Source organism: Strongyloides ratti, assembly GCF_001040885.1.
Source record: "Strongyloides ratti genome assembly S_ratti_ED321, chromosome : 1".
Lineage (NCBI taxonomy): Eukaryota > Metazoa > Nematoda > Chromadorea > Rhabditida > Strongyloididae > Strongyloides > Strongyloides ratti.
Window position 1 is genome coordinate 6,909,128 of NC_037307.1, and position 15,890 is coordinate 6,925,017.

General features: G+C 21.4%; 3 protein-coding genes across 3 annotated transcripts; 1 reads left to right on the forward strand and 2 right to left on the reverse strand.

The window, feature by feature from the left end:
- Positions 1-158: 158 nt before the first annotated feature.
- Positions 159-8,481, forward strand: SRAE_1000218100 (Afadin; the record flags this gene model as incomplete). Its single annotated transcript, XM_024649227.1, has 10 exons — positions 159-308; positions 359-1,069; positions 1,354-1,528; positions 2,155-2,522; positions 2,590-2,781; positions 3,304-3,380; positions 4,422-5,931; positions 6,779-6,844; positions 6,894-7,199; positions 7,255-8,481. 10 exons carry the CDS (start codon positions 159-161, stop codon positions 8,479-8,481), a joined length of 4,782 nt encoding a protein of 1,593 aa, XP_024503126.1.
- Positions 8,482-9,695: 1,214 nt separating this feature from the next.
- SRAE_1000218200 (Ras-related protein Rab-10) lies at positions 9,696-12,612 on the reverse strand (the record flags this gene model as incomplete). The annotated part of the gene is made up of 5 exons (XM_024649228.1): positions 9,696-9,785; positions 9,846-10,176; positions 10,226-10,423; positions 12,311-12,531; positions 12,583-12,612. 5 exons carry the CDS (start codon positions 12,610-12,612, stop codon positions 9,696-9,698), a joined length of 870 nt encoding a protein of 289 aa, XP_024503127.1.
- A 202-nt stretch (positions 12,613-12,814) lies between these two features.
- Positions 12,815-13,329, reverse strand: SRAE_1000218300 (AT19555p; the record flags this gene model as incomplete). Its single annotated transcript, XM_024649230.1, has 2 exons — positions 12,815-12,828; positions 12,885-13,329. 2 exons carry the CDS (start codon positions 13,327-13,329, stop codon positions 12,815-12,817), a joined length of 459 nt encoding a protein of 152 aa, XP_024503128.1.
- Positions 13,330-15,890: the final 2,561 nt, after the last annotated feature.

Sequence of the window (15,890 nt, forward strand, 5' to 3'; positions counted from 1 at the left end):
GTTGCCTTTTTGTATATATATATATAGTTTTTTTGTTGTAAAAAATGATTGTATATTTTTTGGTGTAAAATAATTTATCATTCATTTTTATTTCATTTTTTTTTCTATCTTTATTTATATTTTTTTTCTATAAATTTATTTTAAAAAATCTTTTTAAGATGTATGATTCTATTGATTCAAAATCACCAGTAGAATCTTCTTTTTTAGAGGAAAATTTCGAAGCGAAACGAAAATATTTGATTGAATTAATTGAAAACTGGAATGAAAATAGACTTGAATTATTTGCTATTTCAATGCCTGAAGATGATGTAAGAATTTTTTTTTATTATAATTAACTTTTTTGTTGTTGTTGTTGTAGAGTCTTGAAATTTATGGTGCTATGAGATTTTATTTTCGGGATACAGGTGAAAAAGTTTTTTCTAAATGTATTAGAGTTTCATCTACAGCCACCACAGAGACTGTCATTGAGGCATTGGTGGAAAAATTTAGACCAGATATGAAAATGTTAACAACTCCTGAATATTCTTTATGGGAAGCTCATGAAAATGGTAATGAAAGAAGACTAGGAAGTGAGGAAAAACCATTACTAGTACAATTAAATTGGCATAAAGATGACAAAGATGGTAGATTTATTTTAAAAAATGATAATGAACCTGAAAAGATAAATCGTAATACTGGAAGATTTTCAAAACGACTTAAAAATGAACTTAAAAAAAGATCTAAAAGTATAGATAATGTTAAAGGATCAAATTCTAAATTATTTGAAGAACCAAAAACTGTCACAGAGGAGGTATTTAGTGATGCATCAAGTAATCCATTCAATAGGACAATATCAAATCCTGAAGTAGTTATGAAAAAACGACGTGAACAAAAATTGGAAAATAAGCTTAAAGAAATAATGGGTAATAATGGTGGATCATTAAAAATATATGGTCATAATATTAATCCATTTAAAAATTATGTCTCAATACTTGTCTCAATTTATGATAGAGCATCAAAAATATTAATTGAAGCATTACAAAAGTATGGTATTGAAAATGAAGATCCAACTAATTTTGTATTGACTCAGGTAAGGTGATTAATTGTTATACATTTATCTTTTTTAATAATTTGTTAATTCCTTTTAACAATAATGTCAAATACCGTGAATGTATAAAATATTTGACCTTTATTATATTCTTTATATATATATAAAGAATATTTTACTTCATTACATATGGCATTTAAAATCCTATCATATATACATATATATATATATATATATATAATAATAAAAAGAATTACTTTTACTTTTATTAATTCACCTTTTTCTTTATATATAATAATTATTAATCTTTTTTACTATTTCTTTAGAAAATCATGCCACATAACTCAGTAAATAGAATGTCTAAATCTAATTCTGACCTTCGAGAAGAGGAGACAGAGGATGCAGTGATGTTTAATGAAAGGGTATTAGATGGAGATGAATGTCCTTTATTGAATCTTCTTAATCATAAAGAAAAGAAACACGATAATAGAACATCAAATGGTATGTTTATTTTTATAAAAATTTGTTTATTTTAATGATTTGATTTGATTATTAATATCTTTCTAAACTTATTTTATTGTCTTTTTTTAACTTGACTCATTAAAACAACAATTATCGTTTTTTTTTTAAACATATTCTTATAATTTTATAAAACAATTTTATTTATTGCTTGACACATATATACTAATAATATATTTTTATTAAAATTAATACTAAAACCAGCAGGACTTTATATAATACCAAGTTATACTTTTAATGAGTTTCATTATCTTTTTAATTATAAAAAGAATTTTTAATTGTGTGAATGACATTTCATTTTATAGAAAGTGTGACTTTCTTTGTAAAATATAATATTAAATATTATATCTTACAATTATCATATTAGTTTATTATCTTTTCAAGTAAATTCTTTAAATTCTTCATATATTCAAATTTTGTAAATAAAATATTAAGCTGTTTTTAAAAAAATTAATTTTGACCTTGAGCTATGTTCTTATTGCTTCATCTGTATAATAAAACATATTTACATATTATAATTAGTGTTTAAATTTTTATTATTATCTTTTCTAACATATATATGTATATATATATATTTTTTAATAAATAAAAAATTTATACTATTTTAGAAGAAATTATTTTTACATTAAGACGGCGTCCTCCTCCTTCAAAAATGCCTCCACAAATAGTTATGGCTACTCAACAAACTACACCATCGCCTATATATCAACATTTAAATAAGCATTCTATGATAAATTTTACAACATCACAATATCAACAACCTTTAGGAGTATCACCAACTAATTCAGTTACCTCTTCTTCTTCACAAATGTATGGTGGTAACATACAAAAATCAATTTGTAAAAGACCAGCTCTTGTTCCAATTAATCATTTAACAGGAAAAGAAAACCATGATTCTGTTATTTTAATTCAACCTAATGTAACGATTATTGGATCAAATCCAGATTTAGCGCAACCACAAAATCAGGCAATATTGGTATGTATAAAATTTATTTTATTTAATTAATTTTTTAATTAATTTATATATAATTTTTTTTTTATAGTTAACTGGTCAAAATGTAATTCCTAGACATTGTTTGATCTCATTTTCTGATGGTGGTGTTTCAATAACCCCACTAGATGGAAGAGGTATAGTTGAAGTGAATGAACGACAAATTATCTCAACAACATTACTTAAAGATGGCTTTACTATAAAAATTGGAAATGTAAACGGATTTAAATTCTATTCAAACTATGTAAGTTTAAAAACCACATACTTCAATTTATCATTCCTTCAAAATTATTTATGATTCATCAAGTCTTTTATTTTTATATCATGATATTTGTCTTCCTGATAAAAAGACTGTAAATAATATTATATATGACAAAGTTTATGCTTATTCATAACTATTTTTACCAACAATTCAATGTAATATTTCTTATTTCTCTATTCTCTTACATATCAAATCTCTTATTCAATTTAAAATAGTCCACTTAAATTGTTAATATATTATAATATGAAGCTTTATTCTTCATTTCAACTTACTGTTTAAATTAGTTGTTTACAATACATTTTTTCAAATATTATATACTACTTTATTGACCATCAAAAAGATTTTTATTTTATGGGTTTATGTAAAATATATACAAAATAACTTGTTATAAAAATTTAATAAAGTGTTATTTTTATATATAAATTATTAAAGAAAAAAAAATTATGTCTAATTTCTTTTATTATATGTAATTTTTATATATATATATTTTTTTTTTTATTTCAGAATCAAAATACATATTTTCTTAATAACAATTTATTAGGAAGTCATCAAATACAATCAACATCACCTTCAATTAACGAGTAAGTTAAATAAATAATTTTAAAAAATTTTACCCTACAAATATGATGTTATAATAGTATTTGTTACTACTATAAATATTTTAAAATATTTATTTTTTTTTTTGCATATTTTCAACTCAAAAATTATATAAGGCTTTCCATGTATTGATATACCTATTAATACATACATATATTTATTGCGAAAAATATATTAATTTTTGTTGGAACAAATATAATATCTTTTTCTACCTCTAAATGATAAGAAAATAATACATGTATTATTTTATATATAACATCGTTTATTATTTTCACTATTATTAAGTTTATAGTAAAATTTACTTTGCCATATATTCTTTCATCATAATATATTTATATATATAAATATATATATATATATATACATGTTTATATTAAAATAATTTGTTTCTATACATTTTTATTCACAATTGAAACTATTTTTATAATATTTTTACTTTATAACTATAAGCATATATATATAATATGGTCAATGTAATTTTATAAAAATTAATAACAGGAAAAATAAAAAGATATGTTTGAAGCATTCATATGTAAAAAAAAATGGATATAAATAAAAATAAAAGTAATGTGAGGAAAAATACTAATAATATATATTATTATGATAAAAAGAAAGTTCATTTTCCTCCAGATATTGCTAAAGTTTTTCACTATATACCATCACCAAGAACCAATTCAGATGGAAATATTTATACTAAATCTTTTACTACAACTTTTGGTGTAGATTGTGTTATTAAAAAATCGTACGTTAATAATTGATAAATTTTTTTTTAAAGTACCATTGATGTTTTGATTATGATAAAATTATGGTAATTTTTTTTATTATAATTGTAAAGTGGTTAGGGAAAAGCTTTTATCATAAAGCAATATATACTTCTTTTTTATTATATAAATTTAAAAAAATATTATTATGTAAACATATATGAAAGCATTTATATAATATAATTATTTTTAAAAATAAATATATTTTTTAAAAAATCAAACTATTTAATTCACTTAATTTAATAATATTTTTTAATTTTTTAGTCCAACAATGCCAATAACAACACATTTTGATGCAAATCCATATGCTGCACCAGTATATCCAAGAAAAGGATCAGTATCCTCAATATACTCATCACAATCACCATATAATTTAACTTCTAATAATTTTTATGGAAATACTCAACAATTATCAATTTATCCACCACAAAATTTACCAGGTCTTATTGAAGTTAATGATCAATATAAAAATGATGATTTATTTTTATCATTATTAATAACTAATTCAACAATTCAATTAATTAACTTCCGTCCTGGTCCAGCATTCATTCTTTATATGTCATTGAGACATCGATCTTGTACATTATATAGACCATCTATTCAAATGGATGTTAGAAATGGACTTACTCAACAATATTTTAATATGATATGTAAAAAGATAACACATGTTGTTTATTCAAGTCCTTCAAATGTTGATAGTTTAGCATTTTGGTTAACTGTTTCTTCTGAATTATTATTTATAATTCAATCAGATATTCATCTTAATTCAATATTATCACAATTAGGAGATAATTTATTTAATCTTGTTGAGAAATGTTTTTCATTATTAAATGATGCATGTCATGTACAATTATCACATACAATGTATTCATTTTTAAATGGAACAATTGATGATGTAATTGCAAGTAATGAAACAATATCTGTTTTTGAAAATATAATGAGTCAACTTCGAAGAAATCGTACAAATGCAGCTTTACAAATTCAAATATTTTCACAATTATTTCATTATGTTAATATGTATATATTTAATTGGATGGTTGGAACAGAAGAAGGTGCCCGTCACCTAACATTATCCTGGGCTATACATTTAAAAGAACGATTATATCATATTTATAAATGGGCTGAAAATCATGGATTAGAATTGGCTGTTGAATGTCATATGGATAGAATTCAACAAGCTGTTAATTTATTAACTACACCTAAAACAGTTGATCAAGTAGCTGTACTTGGTGCTACTTGTTATAAATTAAATTCACGACAAGTTGAATATTTATTAACAAGATATATTAGTGATATATCTGAGACACCAGTTACAGAAAGTATTGTTAATGATTGTATAAAATTATCACAAAGTCAAGCTGATGAATCAGCAAGAGAAGAGGGTTTGTCTGTTGAATTGTTAGAGGAAAGAAGGTTAAATGTTCCTTTTATGTTTCCTCAAGAAGGATATGTAATACAACTTCAAAAAGGTATTCCATCTTATTTAATGGAATTAATAGACTACTTAGAACAACAAGGTGTATGTCGATTTATTCCACTTGGTAATATTAATGGTTCATGGACTGTTCATATGAAAAATTATGTTCATAATTCAGAGACATTATCTCAAGCTTCTACAGAATTTGCATCATCATCAAGACATCATATTAATATTCCTCATAATCAATCACTTTCTATACCTAATACTAATTATAATAACATGAAATTACAAATTGTATCAATATCATTTTCTAAAATTAACAATGGAATTGGTCTTTCAATTGTAGCAGCACAAGTAAGTTTATTTTTAAAATATATATATATTATTCATATTTATAACATTTAATCAGATATTTAATTAATATCTTGTTTAAATCTTTTTCTGATTGCGCATTTAACATATACAATCAATTGTGAGTAATTTAATCAAATATAGTTTAAAATCGTAAAATGTTAATTGTTCAATTGAACAAGATTATTGTTTATATCTAATAATCATAGTAAACTTTTCATTGAGTACTACACTTTTACAATAGTAATTGTATTATAATTGTATATTAACTATTTATCTAAAATATTATTCTTTTTTTTTTTAAAATGATGAGTAATAATATTATAAATAAAAAACACCTACCTACATATGATGAATTTATAAATAAAAAGAATAAACAATTAAAAAGTTATAAAGAAAGTCTAGATATAACAACATTTGAAGATTATATTTCATTTACTGATAATTTATATAATTCAAAAATGACAAATACTTATCAATACTATTTCCTTAATGGCAAGGTAATTTTTAATATATTAAGATAATTTATTTAATATATAAATTTACTATAATTAACAATAAAATGACCTCACTATTTGCCTTTTTTTTTAATATAAAATTACTTTTAATAAAACCTATTAAGATAGTAATAGTAATAATTTTTCGATTATCATCAAAACCTTTATTATCTTAAATTTATTGAAGCGTACTAAAAGTATTATTATAATACCATTTAAAGAAAATTAGTTTTAACATTTATTATAATTAATAGTTAAAGTAAATAAATTTATTTGTTATTCAGAAAATTTTAATAAAAAAAGAAATTAAAATTTTTAAAAACATATTTTTAATGTATTTTTATATTATTCAGAGTACAGAAAATAAAAATGTAGGAATTTATGTTAAAAAAGTATTTGAAGGTGGTGCTGCTCATAAAGTAAGTTATAAATTTATATGTTTTGTAATATGATATAACATTTATTTAGGATGGTAGAATAGAAACAGGTGATCAATTATTATCATTAAATGAACATTCATTAATTGGTATATCACAGGAGGCTGCCGCTGACATTATGGCTAAATGTGGTCCTCAATTACATTTTAAAGTAGGAAAAAATGCTGCTTATTGTAATGGTTTATCATCTTGGTTTTCTAAAGATACTGAAAACAATGAAAAAGAAATAAAATATCAGCAAAGAAATATAAATAATCAGACTCCTTTATATAATGGAACTAATTATAATTCAAATTTAAGTGTTAACAATTATTCTATTTATAGACCAAGAACTACTGTAAGTTTATTTATTTTAAAAAAATCTTTTGATATAAACAATATTTTTTTTTAAGAGTGAATCATCAATGCAAAGTAATTTTACTAATAATCTATCAAAACAAACACATCATTTACCATCACATTACCGTACATCAAATCGTCCACCTATTATTCAACCTGGACGACCATCAAATTATAATAATACTTCTAATATATCTAGTTCATCAATAGGATATCCAATACATCATAATGATTATACCTCGATGAACCAAGTTTTTAATAAAAACATGATTCCTTCAAGTGTGCGAATAAGATCTTCAAGTGTTATACCCTTTGGACAAGAAAATTCAAGTACAACATCAATAATACCATCACGACATCCAATAAATATTAGTACTAATAATCAAGGAAATAATTTAATGATTAAAAGGGAATATCTAAATAGTGGTAGAAGATCAGCACCATTATTTGGTGAGGAATTATCACCAAAAGAATTACGTGAAAAATTAAATGATGAATTAGATATGTTAGAGGCAAAAGGTGATAAAATGACAGATTATGATCGTTTAAGGTATCGTGAAATTGTCCAACAACTAGGAAATATTAGTACAAGTCCACAAAAAAATTTAAATAATACAAATGGTTTAGGTGTACGTTACCGTCAAAATCATATTCATCAACCACCACCACCATTTTTATCAGAAATGACATCAAAATTTGAGCAAAAAAGGCAAAGTCAAAGTTCTTCTATGAGTGGTAGTAGTAGTAATCATAATCATTATAGAAATGGTGTTGAAAGTATAATAGATACTGTTGTAGCAGATGTAAAAAAAATAAATTTAGTGGTTGAAGAAAATCAATCTAAAGAGAGTAATTTTAATAATCGTTCAAATTTTGATAACGATGTAAAATTGTCTAATTCACTTAATATATCTAAAAATTGTAATAGTCAACAAGTAGAACAACTATCTCCAAATAGTCAAGAAGAAAATAAAAATCCTCTTCAAAATAATGTTATAGAAAAAAACAAAGATGACTTAAAGATGAATGAACAAAATGAGGATGAAACAGATGAACCAAGAGTACAAATAATAGGAAATAATGAAATTTATAATGATCCAAGAATACGACGCCTAAATGAAATTCAATCACGTTCCAATAGAACCAATGTTGATGGAAGTAATCTTGATTTTAAAGATAAAATGAAAATGTTTGCTGCATCATTAGGTGAAGAAACACCAAAAGCAAGGATTTCTACCAGTTCAGCTCAACGTGAAATTGAACATAGTTTAGAGAAATAATTTAAATATTAAAAAAAAAACAGGTACTATTCAAATTCGGTAGGACCATCTTTTTTTTTTGACAAAAATATGTAAATAAATTGTTGCTTATTAACTTCTATGATTTCAATGTCAATATTTTAATTATTTATTCAGATTTTTGCTAATAGTATTTTTAATGGATTTAAAATTTTTCTAAATAAATTTTTGTCTATTTTTAATATATTAATTATAATATTTTTTAACTTTAAAAAAAGAATAGTTTTTAAAATAAATAAAAAATAATTTTTCACGATAGAAATTTTAAAATATCAAAAATATTAGTATAGCAAAAAGAAAAATAATTTTAAAATATAACTTATCCATAAGTTTATTGTAAGGAGGCAAAATTAAAGAAATAAAAAATATTTTGAAAAAAATTAATAACACTTCTAAAAATAAAGGTTAAACTTCATAGTATTCAATTTGAAGAGGATAAATAATGATGGAAATTTTTATCTACAAATACTACAAGATGAAAGACCTATTTAATTTCCTAACATTCAGATTGAAAAAAAAGGGTGGTACCAACAAAAAAAGTAACCCTACCATAAAACAATCTAAAAAGAACCAACTTTATACACAATTATTTAAACTATCATTGTATATATAATATTTATATTTCCATTTTTGAAAATAATTAAAGTTAAAATTTTTAACAATAAATTGTATATTTCAATATTTTTACAACAATAAATTGTATTTACAGCTGTCATTTCCAATATCAAAAAAACAATATGGAATGAAAATATAATAAAATAAAATATTATACAAAAATAATACAATTAAATTAAATTATTGTTAATTACGAATAAAATATATCCTTTTAAATATTTATTTTATGTTATACTTTAATAGCATAATAGTATTAATTTTTTAAAGTGATAAAAAACATATCTGAAAAAACTCTTTGTAAAATAAAAATCAAATAGTTTCAAAGAAAATGACATTTGTTTTTTAGAATGCAAATGATTATGTTACAAAGCACCATCAGACGAGATGATCAGGTTAAAAACTAATGCATAGGAAGCAAAAAAAAAATGGTTTGGTAAATAAAATAAAGACACAAAAACTTTCTTCACAAATTATAAATAATAATGTGCTTGGTATTTTTAAGAAAGCTCATTTATTTTTCCTCATTGTTTTATTAGACAAATGTTTAACTATTTTCCATTTCTTGTATATTTGTTTTATATTTACATCCTTATACAACAACCGGACTTGGAGGAATTTTCTTGATCTGTTGGACGGAGTCTAAGTTGGTCACTTTCTGCTCGTGATGGTTGCTAAAAAAAAATTGAAAAAAAATAATTTTTTTTTATAATATATATAATATTTTAACTAACCTTAGATAAGATAGCTCCAGCCAAGTCATAAAAAGCCTCATCAATATTAATATTAGCCTTGGCAGAAGTTTCCATAAATCTTATATTATGTTCAACAGCTAATTGTTGACCTTTCTCACGACTGATAACCCTTCGATCAGCCATATCACATTTTGTTCCTAACAACATTACAACAACATCCTCAGATGCATGTTCTTGAATATTCCTTAACCATTTTTGAATATTGTCAAACGATCTGGCATTAGTAATATCATACACCAACATTATTCCCATAGCTCCTCTATAATAAGAAGTAGTAATAGTATGAAAACGTTCCTGACCAGCAGTATCCCTATAAAAATAATAATAAAATATTATAATAATATAATTTTTTATTTTACCATATTTGGAGTTTAACTTTTTTTCCACCTAATTCAATTGTTTTAATTTTAAAATCAATTCCGATAGTTGAAATAAAGTGAGTGTTAAAAGCATCATCACTAAATCTATACAATATACATGTTTTACCCACACCAGAGTCACCAATAAGTAAGAGCTTAAAAAGTAAATCATATTGTTTTTTTGCCATATTTATATCTCTAAAAAAATAATATTAATAAAAATAAAAATAATAATATAAAATTTATTTATTTTAATATAATAATATAAAAAAATAGTTTTTATAACATCGCATGACTAAGCTATTCGATCTAAGAATGTGTATATTAATATTGTGATGTCCAGTATCAAATCTCCAAAATATAGATGTTTTCGTGTTAAAAGCATTGGTGAAAAGAATAATGAGTTATACTAAATTAGAAAATTTGCAAAATGGTGGATAAGATAATATTATATATATATATATTTATACATGATTGACAAGAAAATAATCATTTCTATAAAAAAAAATACTTTATAGGAATAGCATTTTAAAAGTAGTATAATAAAAAAAGTATATCAACATTTTTGCAAGAATGTTGTTCAAGATGATAAAAGTTGTTTTAGAGAGGAGAAAAATATTACAATTTTTGTTATATAATACATGAATTTTATTTTATATTATTTTATATACTATTACATCAGTAACAATAAATTATAGATAGTTTTAATTTAAATTGAAAATAATATACTTTAAGTGATACACTGATAAGATATTTTCTGTTTGAATCACTATGTTTCTTTAAAATAATGAAACAAATAAATGTAGTGTGGAATTTTAGAATGGGTAACGTGATCCAAGAAGGTAGTAATAGTAGTTAGTGAAATATAATTATTACTGAAGTAAATTAGAATAAAGTAGGAAGAGGAAAAAGAAAAAAAAAGTATTGAATTATAAATCATTGATATGGAATGAACCATTAATATTTATAAGAGTGATCATTATTATTATTATTACATATATATATATTTAATAAAATGTTGTTGTTGAGAAACATTAAAAAGAAGTAAATATTTTAAAATTTGTGAAATGTCTCAAAGATAGGTAAGTACTTTAATAAAAGGATCTGGCCTCATTAGGTAAAAAAGCTGTTGTTAGGTTAATACAATTAAAATAGTAATTTCGGCCAGAATCATTCATCAAGTATTATTATAATTTATGACAGGTGCATTTCGCCTTTTTAAAAATATATTAAAGTTATATATAAATATATATATATATAATGAAAAATATTTGCTAGCGTTTAAAGAATTATAATGTAAAATGGGTTTTTGACAATCAAAATGACATTATTAAATATTGATAAGAGAGGAGTAATTAAAAAAATGATAACATATTGTTATGAGAAAAAAAAAAAATAGATGTCGTAAAAAAAAATTCACATTAACAATATTCTCTATTTTATAAAACACACATCTTTTTACAACATTTAAAAGTTAAATTATAATAAAAAAAAATTAGACTTTTTTTTATTATTATTTAAAATTTAAAATAATATTCTTTAATATATCAACAAGTATTGATATTTAAATGTATTTAATGTTTAAAAAAAGCTATTTAAAATAAGTTCATATATATATATATTTATATATATACATATATATAAATAGTAAAATTAAAAGACAACGGCAAAGAAAAGCTTTCCTTTTTCTTTTGTAGGTTTTGGTGTTTATATAAGAAAAGATAATTTTAATTTGGTAAAAGAGAAAGAGAAATTTGTAGCATACAAATAAGTTAAGAATATGTTTAAAAGTTTTATAAAATGTTATATTTCGTAAAAATTTATTAAAGAAAGGATTTTAAAAATATTTAAATAGAAAGATTATTTAATTTATGTAACTGATATTGAAGATTTCTTAATGCTCTCACCATTGTTATATCTCTTTCTGTTATTTTTTCATTTATTTTGTATTTTTTTAATAGTTGTGTTGTAAAAATAAATGGATCAAAAGACTTGGATAATGCTTTTATTCTTTCAATAAGATGTATCTTATAATTGTTATTTTTTATTACTTGTTTAATCTTTGTAAGCTTTATTATAATTAACATCTCCTGCATCTTAAGATTGAATGATTTATATTGATATTCACATTTAGTATCTAAAAAAATTTTTTTCTCTAAATATTCACCATTTATTTTAAATAAAGTACTCTCTTTAATAAGATTTTGTTTTAAAAATTTATAGTAATCAGAAATTGAATCATTTTCACTACAATTTTTTAAAGATAAAATTTTATTGTCTTTGTTACAAACAATTTTATCTAAATTCTTTAAAAAAAAATATAATTTTTTAAATATAACAAAAAAAAGAAAACTTACCCTATTACAATTGTTATTTACTAAAGACATTAAAAAATACAAAATATTTTATCAGAAATAAGAAAAATATGTATATAATAATTGTTTACATACCCAAAAAATTAAATAATTAATATTCATAAATGAATAATGATGAGACCTTATTTAGAAAATAAAAATGTAAGAATCATTATTTCAATTGAATGATAGATGGTAGAAATTACCTTTGTTTTTTTTTCTTTGATCTTATTTATTATATTTTGTCATCTGAAAAAAAAAAAAATTATAAATCAATTGAGTGTTGATTCATTTATTAAATTTACCATGAAACCACCAATGAGTTTTATTTGGATTTTTATTACATGTTTTAACGTATATTGCATTATCACGGGGTCTTTCTTTTTTTTTACAACTTGAAAGCATTGATAAAATACTAAGACAAATTGCACTAATTGATAAAGCTGGTGTCCAATCATCAGATAAGGTAGATAAACAAATATGTCCATTAGAATATACATGTGGATGAATAGGTATATTATCACCGATAAAAGTTACTTGAGGACAATGAAAAGGATAATGTTCATTAAATTGAAATTGTAATTCAAAATGTTCCCCATCATAAAGTGTATTTGGAGCACCAAAAAGAGTAATATTTAAACTTCTTAGATCAGATGTCATTGGAGGTTCCAATAACTGTACTCCTTTTGGTGGTTCAGTTACCAAAAGTTTAATTTCCTTCATTAAACGTTTTTGCCATGGTTGAAACATATTTGAATTACTAAAAATAAATTATAAGAATAAAATATATAATAAATTTAATGATTATAAATAAATATATTAATGTGTGCTTTGGATGGCGTCGTAATATTTAAAAGAAAAAAAAAATATATTATACCTTGGTATTGTTTTCCATAAAAACTAGTTTTTCATTAACTATAGGAAATGAAAAATGTTTAACAAAAAAAAAGCGAGGCCTATTAATGTCTTGAATTATTTTTAAGTAACTTATAACAATAATTTTAATGTTAAAACACATTTTTATAAATGATAAAAATAAATTCTTTCTAACTCAAAAAAAAATATATATATATACACAATTCTCTTACATGAAAAGTAGTACACTTTTATGTTAAAAAAAAAACTATTTTAAAATACATTTAGTGTTTTTAATGAATATAAAAATAATATAAAAGAAGTATATATTCATGAATTTTGTTGATGTAAAGAAACTAACAAAGATTTTAAACATTTCATATCTTGGAATGTATAATCAAAAAAAAAAAATAATGTCTTATATATTAGCTTGTGCTAGTAATTATCGATTTTTATAATATTTAAAATAACTAAAAATGAAAGTTGGTATGAAATAATCTTCGAGGTTATGAAAATGTTTATATAATTATATATAATATTTTTAATTTATAAAATAAAAATTATATATGGAATATTACATATATATTATCAGTATAAAACAACAACAAATATTATGATTATAATAATATTAAATAAAAAACAAATTTACTTATGTTTAATTAGATAACACTTGTTGATTAATCAACATTTTTTTTTAACAAATAAATTAATGAAGTATATAACTTTGCAATTCAAAATGAGGGAGAATATATATAAAATTTTTCCAATATTAATTATATTTCACGTTTTAAAAATTTATAACTTTATGACATCAAAATATTCATTACATGTGACGATATTTTTATTAAAAATTTTATATGTTTGGATATGTAATAGAGTTATATAATGGTTATATAAAAATGTAATCATTTAGTTGTATCCTACAATTTACACATTTTATATATGCAAAAAAAAAAAAATAATTTTAATTGGTATTTTTAAATATTAAATAAAAAATTTTTATTTGTCAACAAAAACCAAAAAGAAATTTATTTTTTTTTAATTTTTTGGTAATTTTATCAGATAATTTTAATTACTTTTTTTTTTGCTACCTCTAAAACAGCTTTTTTTTATTAAAAAGTAGAAATATTATTTTTTACTATAGCTTTTTATTGCTATTAATATTGATTTATTGTAGAAATTTTTATTAAGTAATAAATTTTATTAGATAGATTATTATTAATTTAAAAGAAATATATTTTAGAATTTTGACAACTTTTTTTTTCTTAACTATTATCATTTTCCCTAGGACATATTTATGATTATAAAAGTAAATAAAATCAATGTACTTTCCATTTCAGTGCATTATTCCAAATATTTGGTAATCTATTATTAGTTTTCAAAAAATATTCATATATATATATTTTATAATTGTTTATTCAAAAGAAAACATATTATAATATATATATAAACATTACTAAAATAGCAAGATAATATGAAAAATTAAATATGAAGAAGTATAAAAATATTTATTAAGAAAGGAAAAGTTATTTTATTAGTTTTTGAAAACCGGTCTATGAATGGTCTTTTGTCCACTGGTGAAATTTTATTTGGTACAAGTACCATGATATGTTAAATAAAAATGAACAGACATGAAATATTGGTGATTATTTAATATTATTCTTTTTTATCCATTATCAAGTTATATTAAATAGGGAGAGACATTTTGTTTGATATCTCAAATTTTTTACTACGTCATCTTTTGGTAGAAAAAAAAAGTTCATTTTGTGTCTTCTTTGTTTTTCTCATCTTTTATAACAAAATTTTTCATACATATTTTTAAATGCATTTTCTATTAGTATTTATATATTTCCTAGTATTAAAGTTTGTTTAAAATTATTATTATTATTTTTTATTTATTGAGATATCTTTTTTACAATACCAATAAACCATTTAAAAAAAAGACAGTATTTTTATTTTTATCATCAAAAGTTGACCTGTTTGCATATAATATTGTACTTTCAATTAAATAATAAAAAAAAATGAAAAGAGTAGGAGAAATAAATAAAGTGTTTTTACGTTTAGTTGTTGTTAATAATAGGAAATTAATCTCTAATTCAATTATATCAATACTAATTATCATATTTCTTTATAAAATATATTTTAATGTTTACTTTATTCTTTTTTTTTTTTTAAATCCAGAAAATCAATTTATATATGTAAAAGAAAGTATTCCGGGAAAATAATTTTTATCATTTGTATTTTTTTTTCCAATCTGTTGGTTTTGTTATCTTTATTATTTATATTTGTTTTTAAAAATTTTTCATCATTATTAATCTTTATAAAAATAAGTGTTGCCTGTCATAGATTCCTTTTTTTTTAATAAAAATAATGATTATGAAGAATCTTGACGATAACATTATAGGTGTAAATTTTCTAAAATTAAATTAAAATTATATTTCTCGTATCTATAAAAA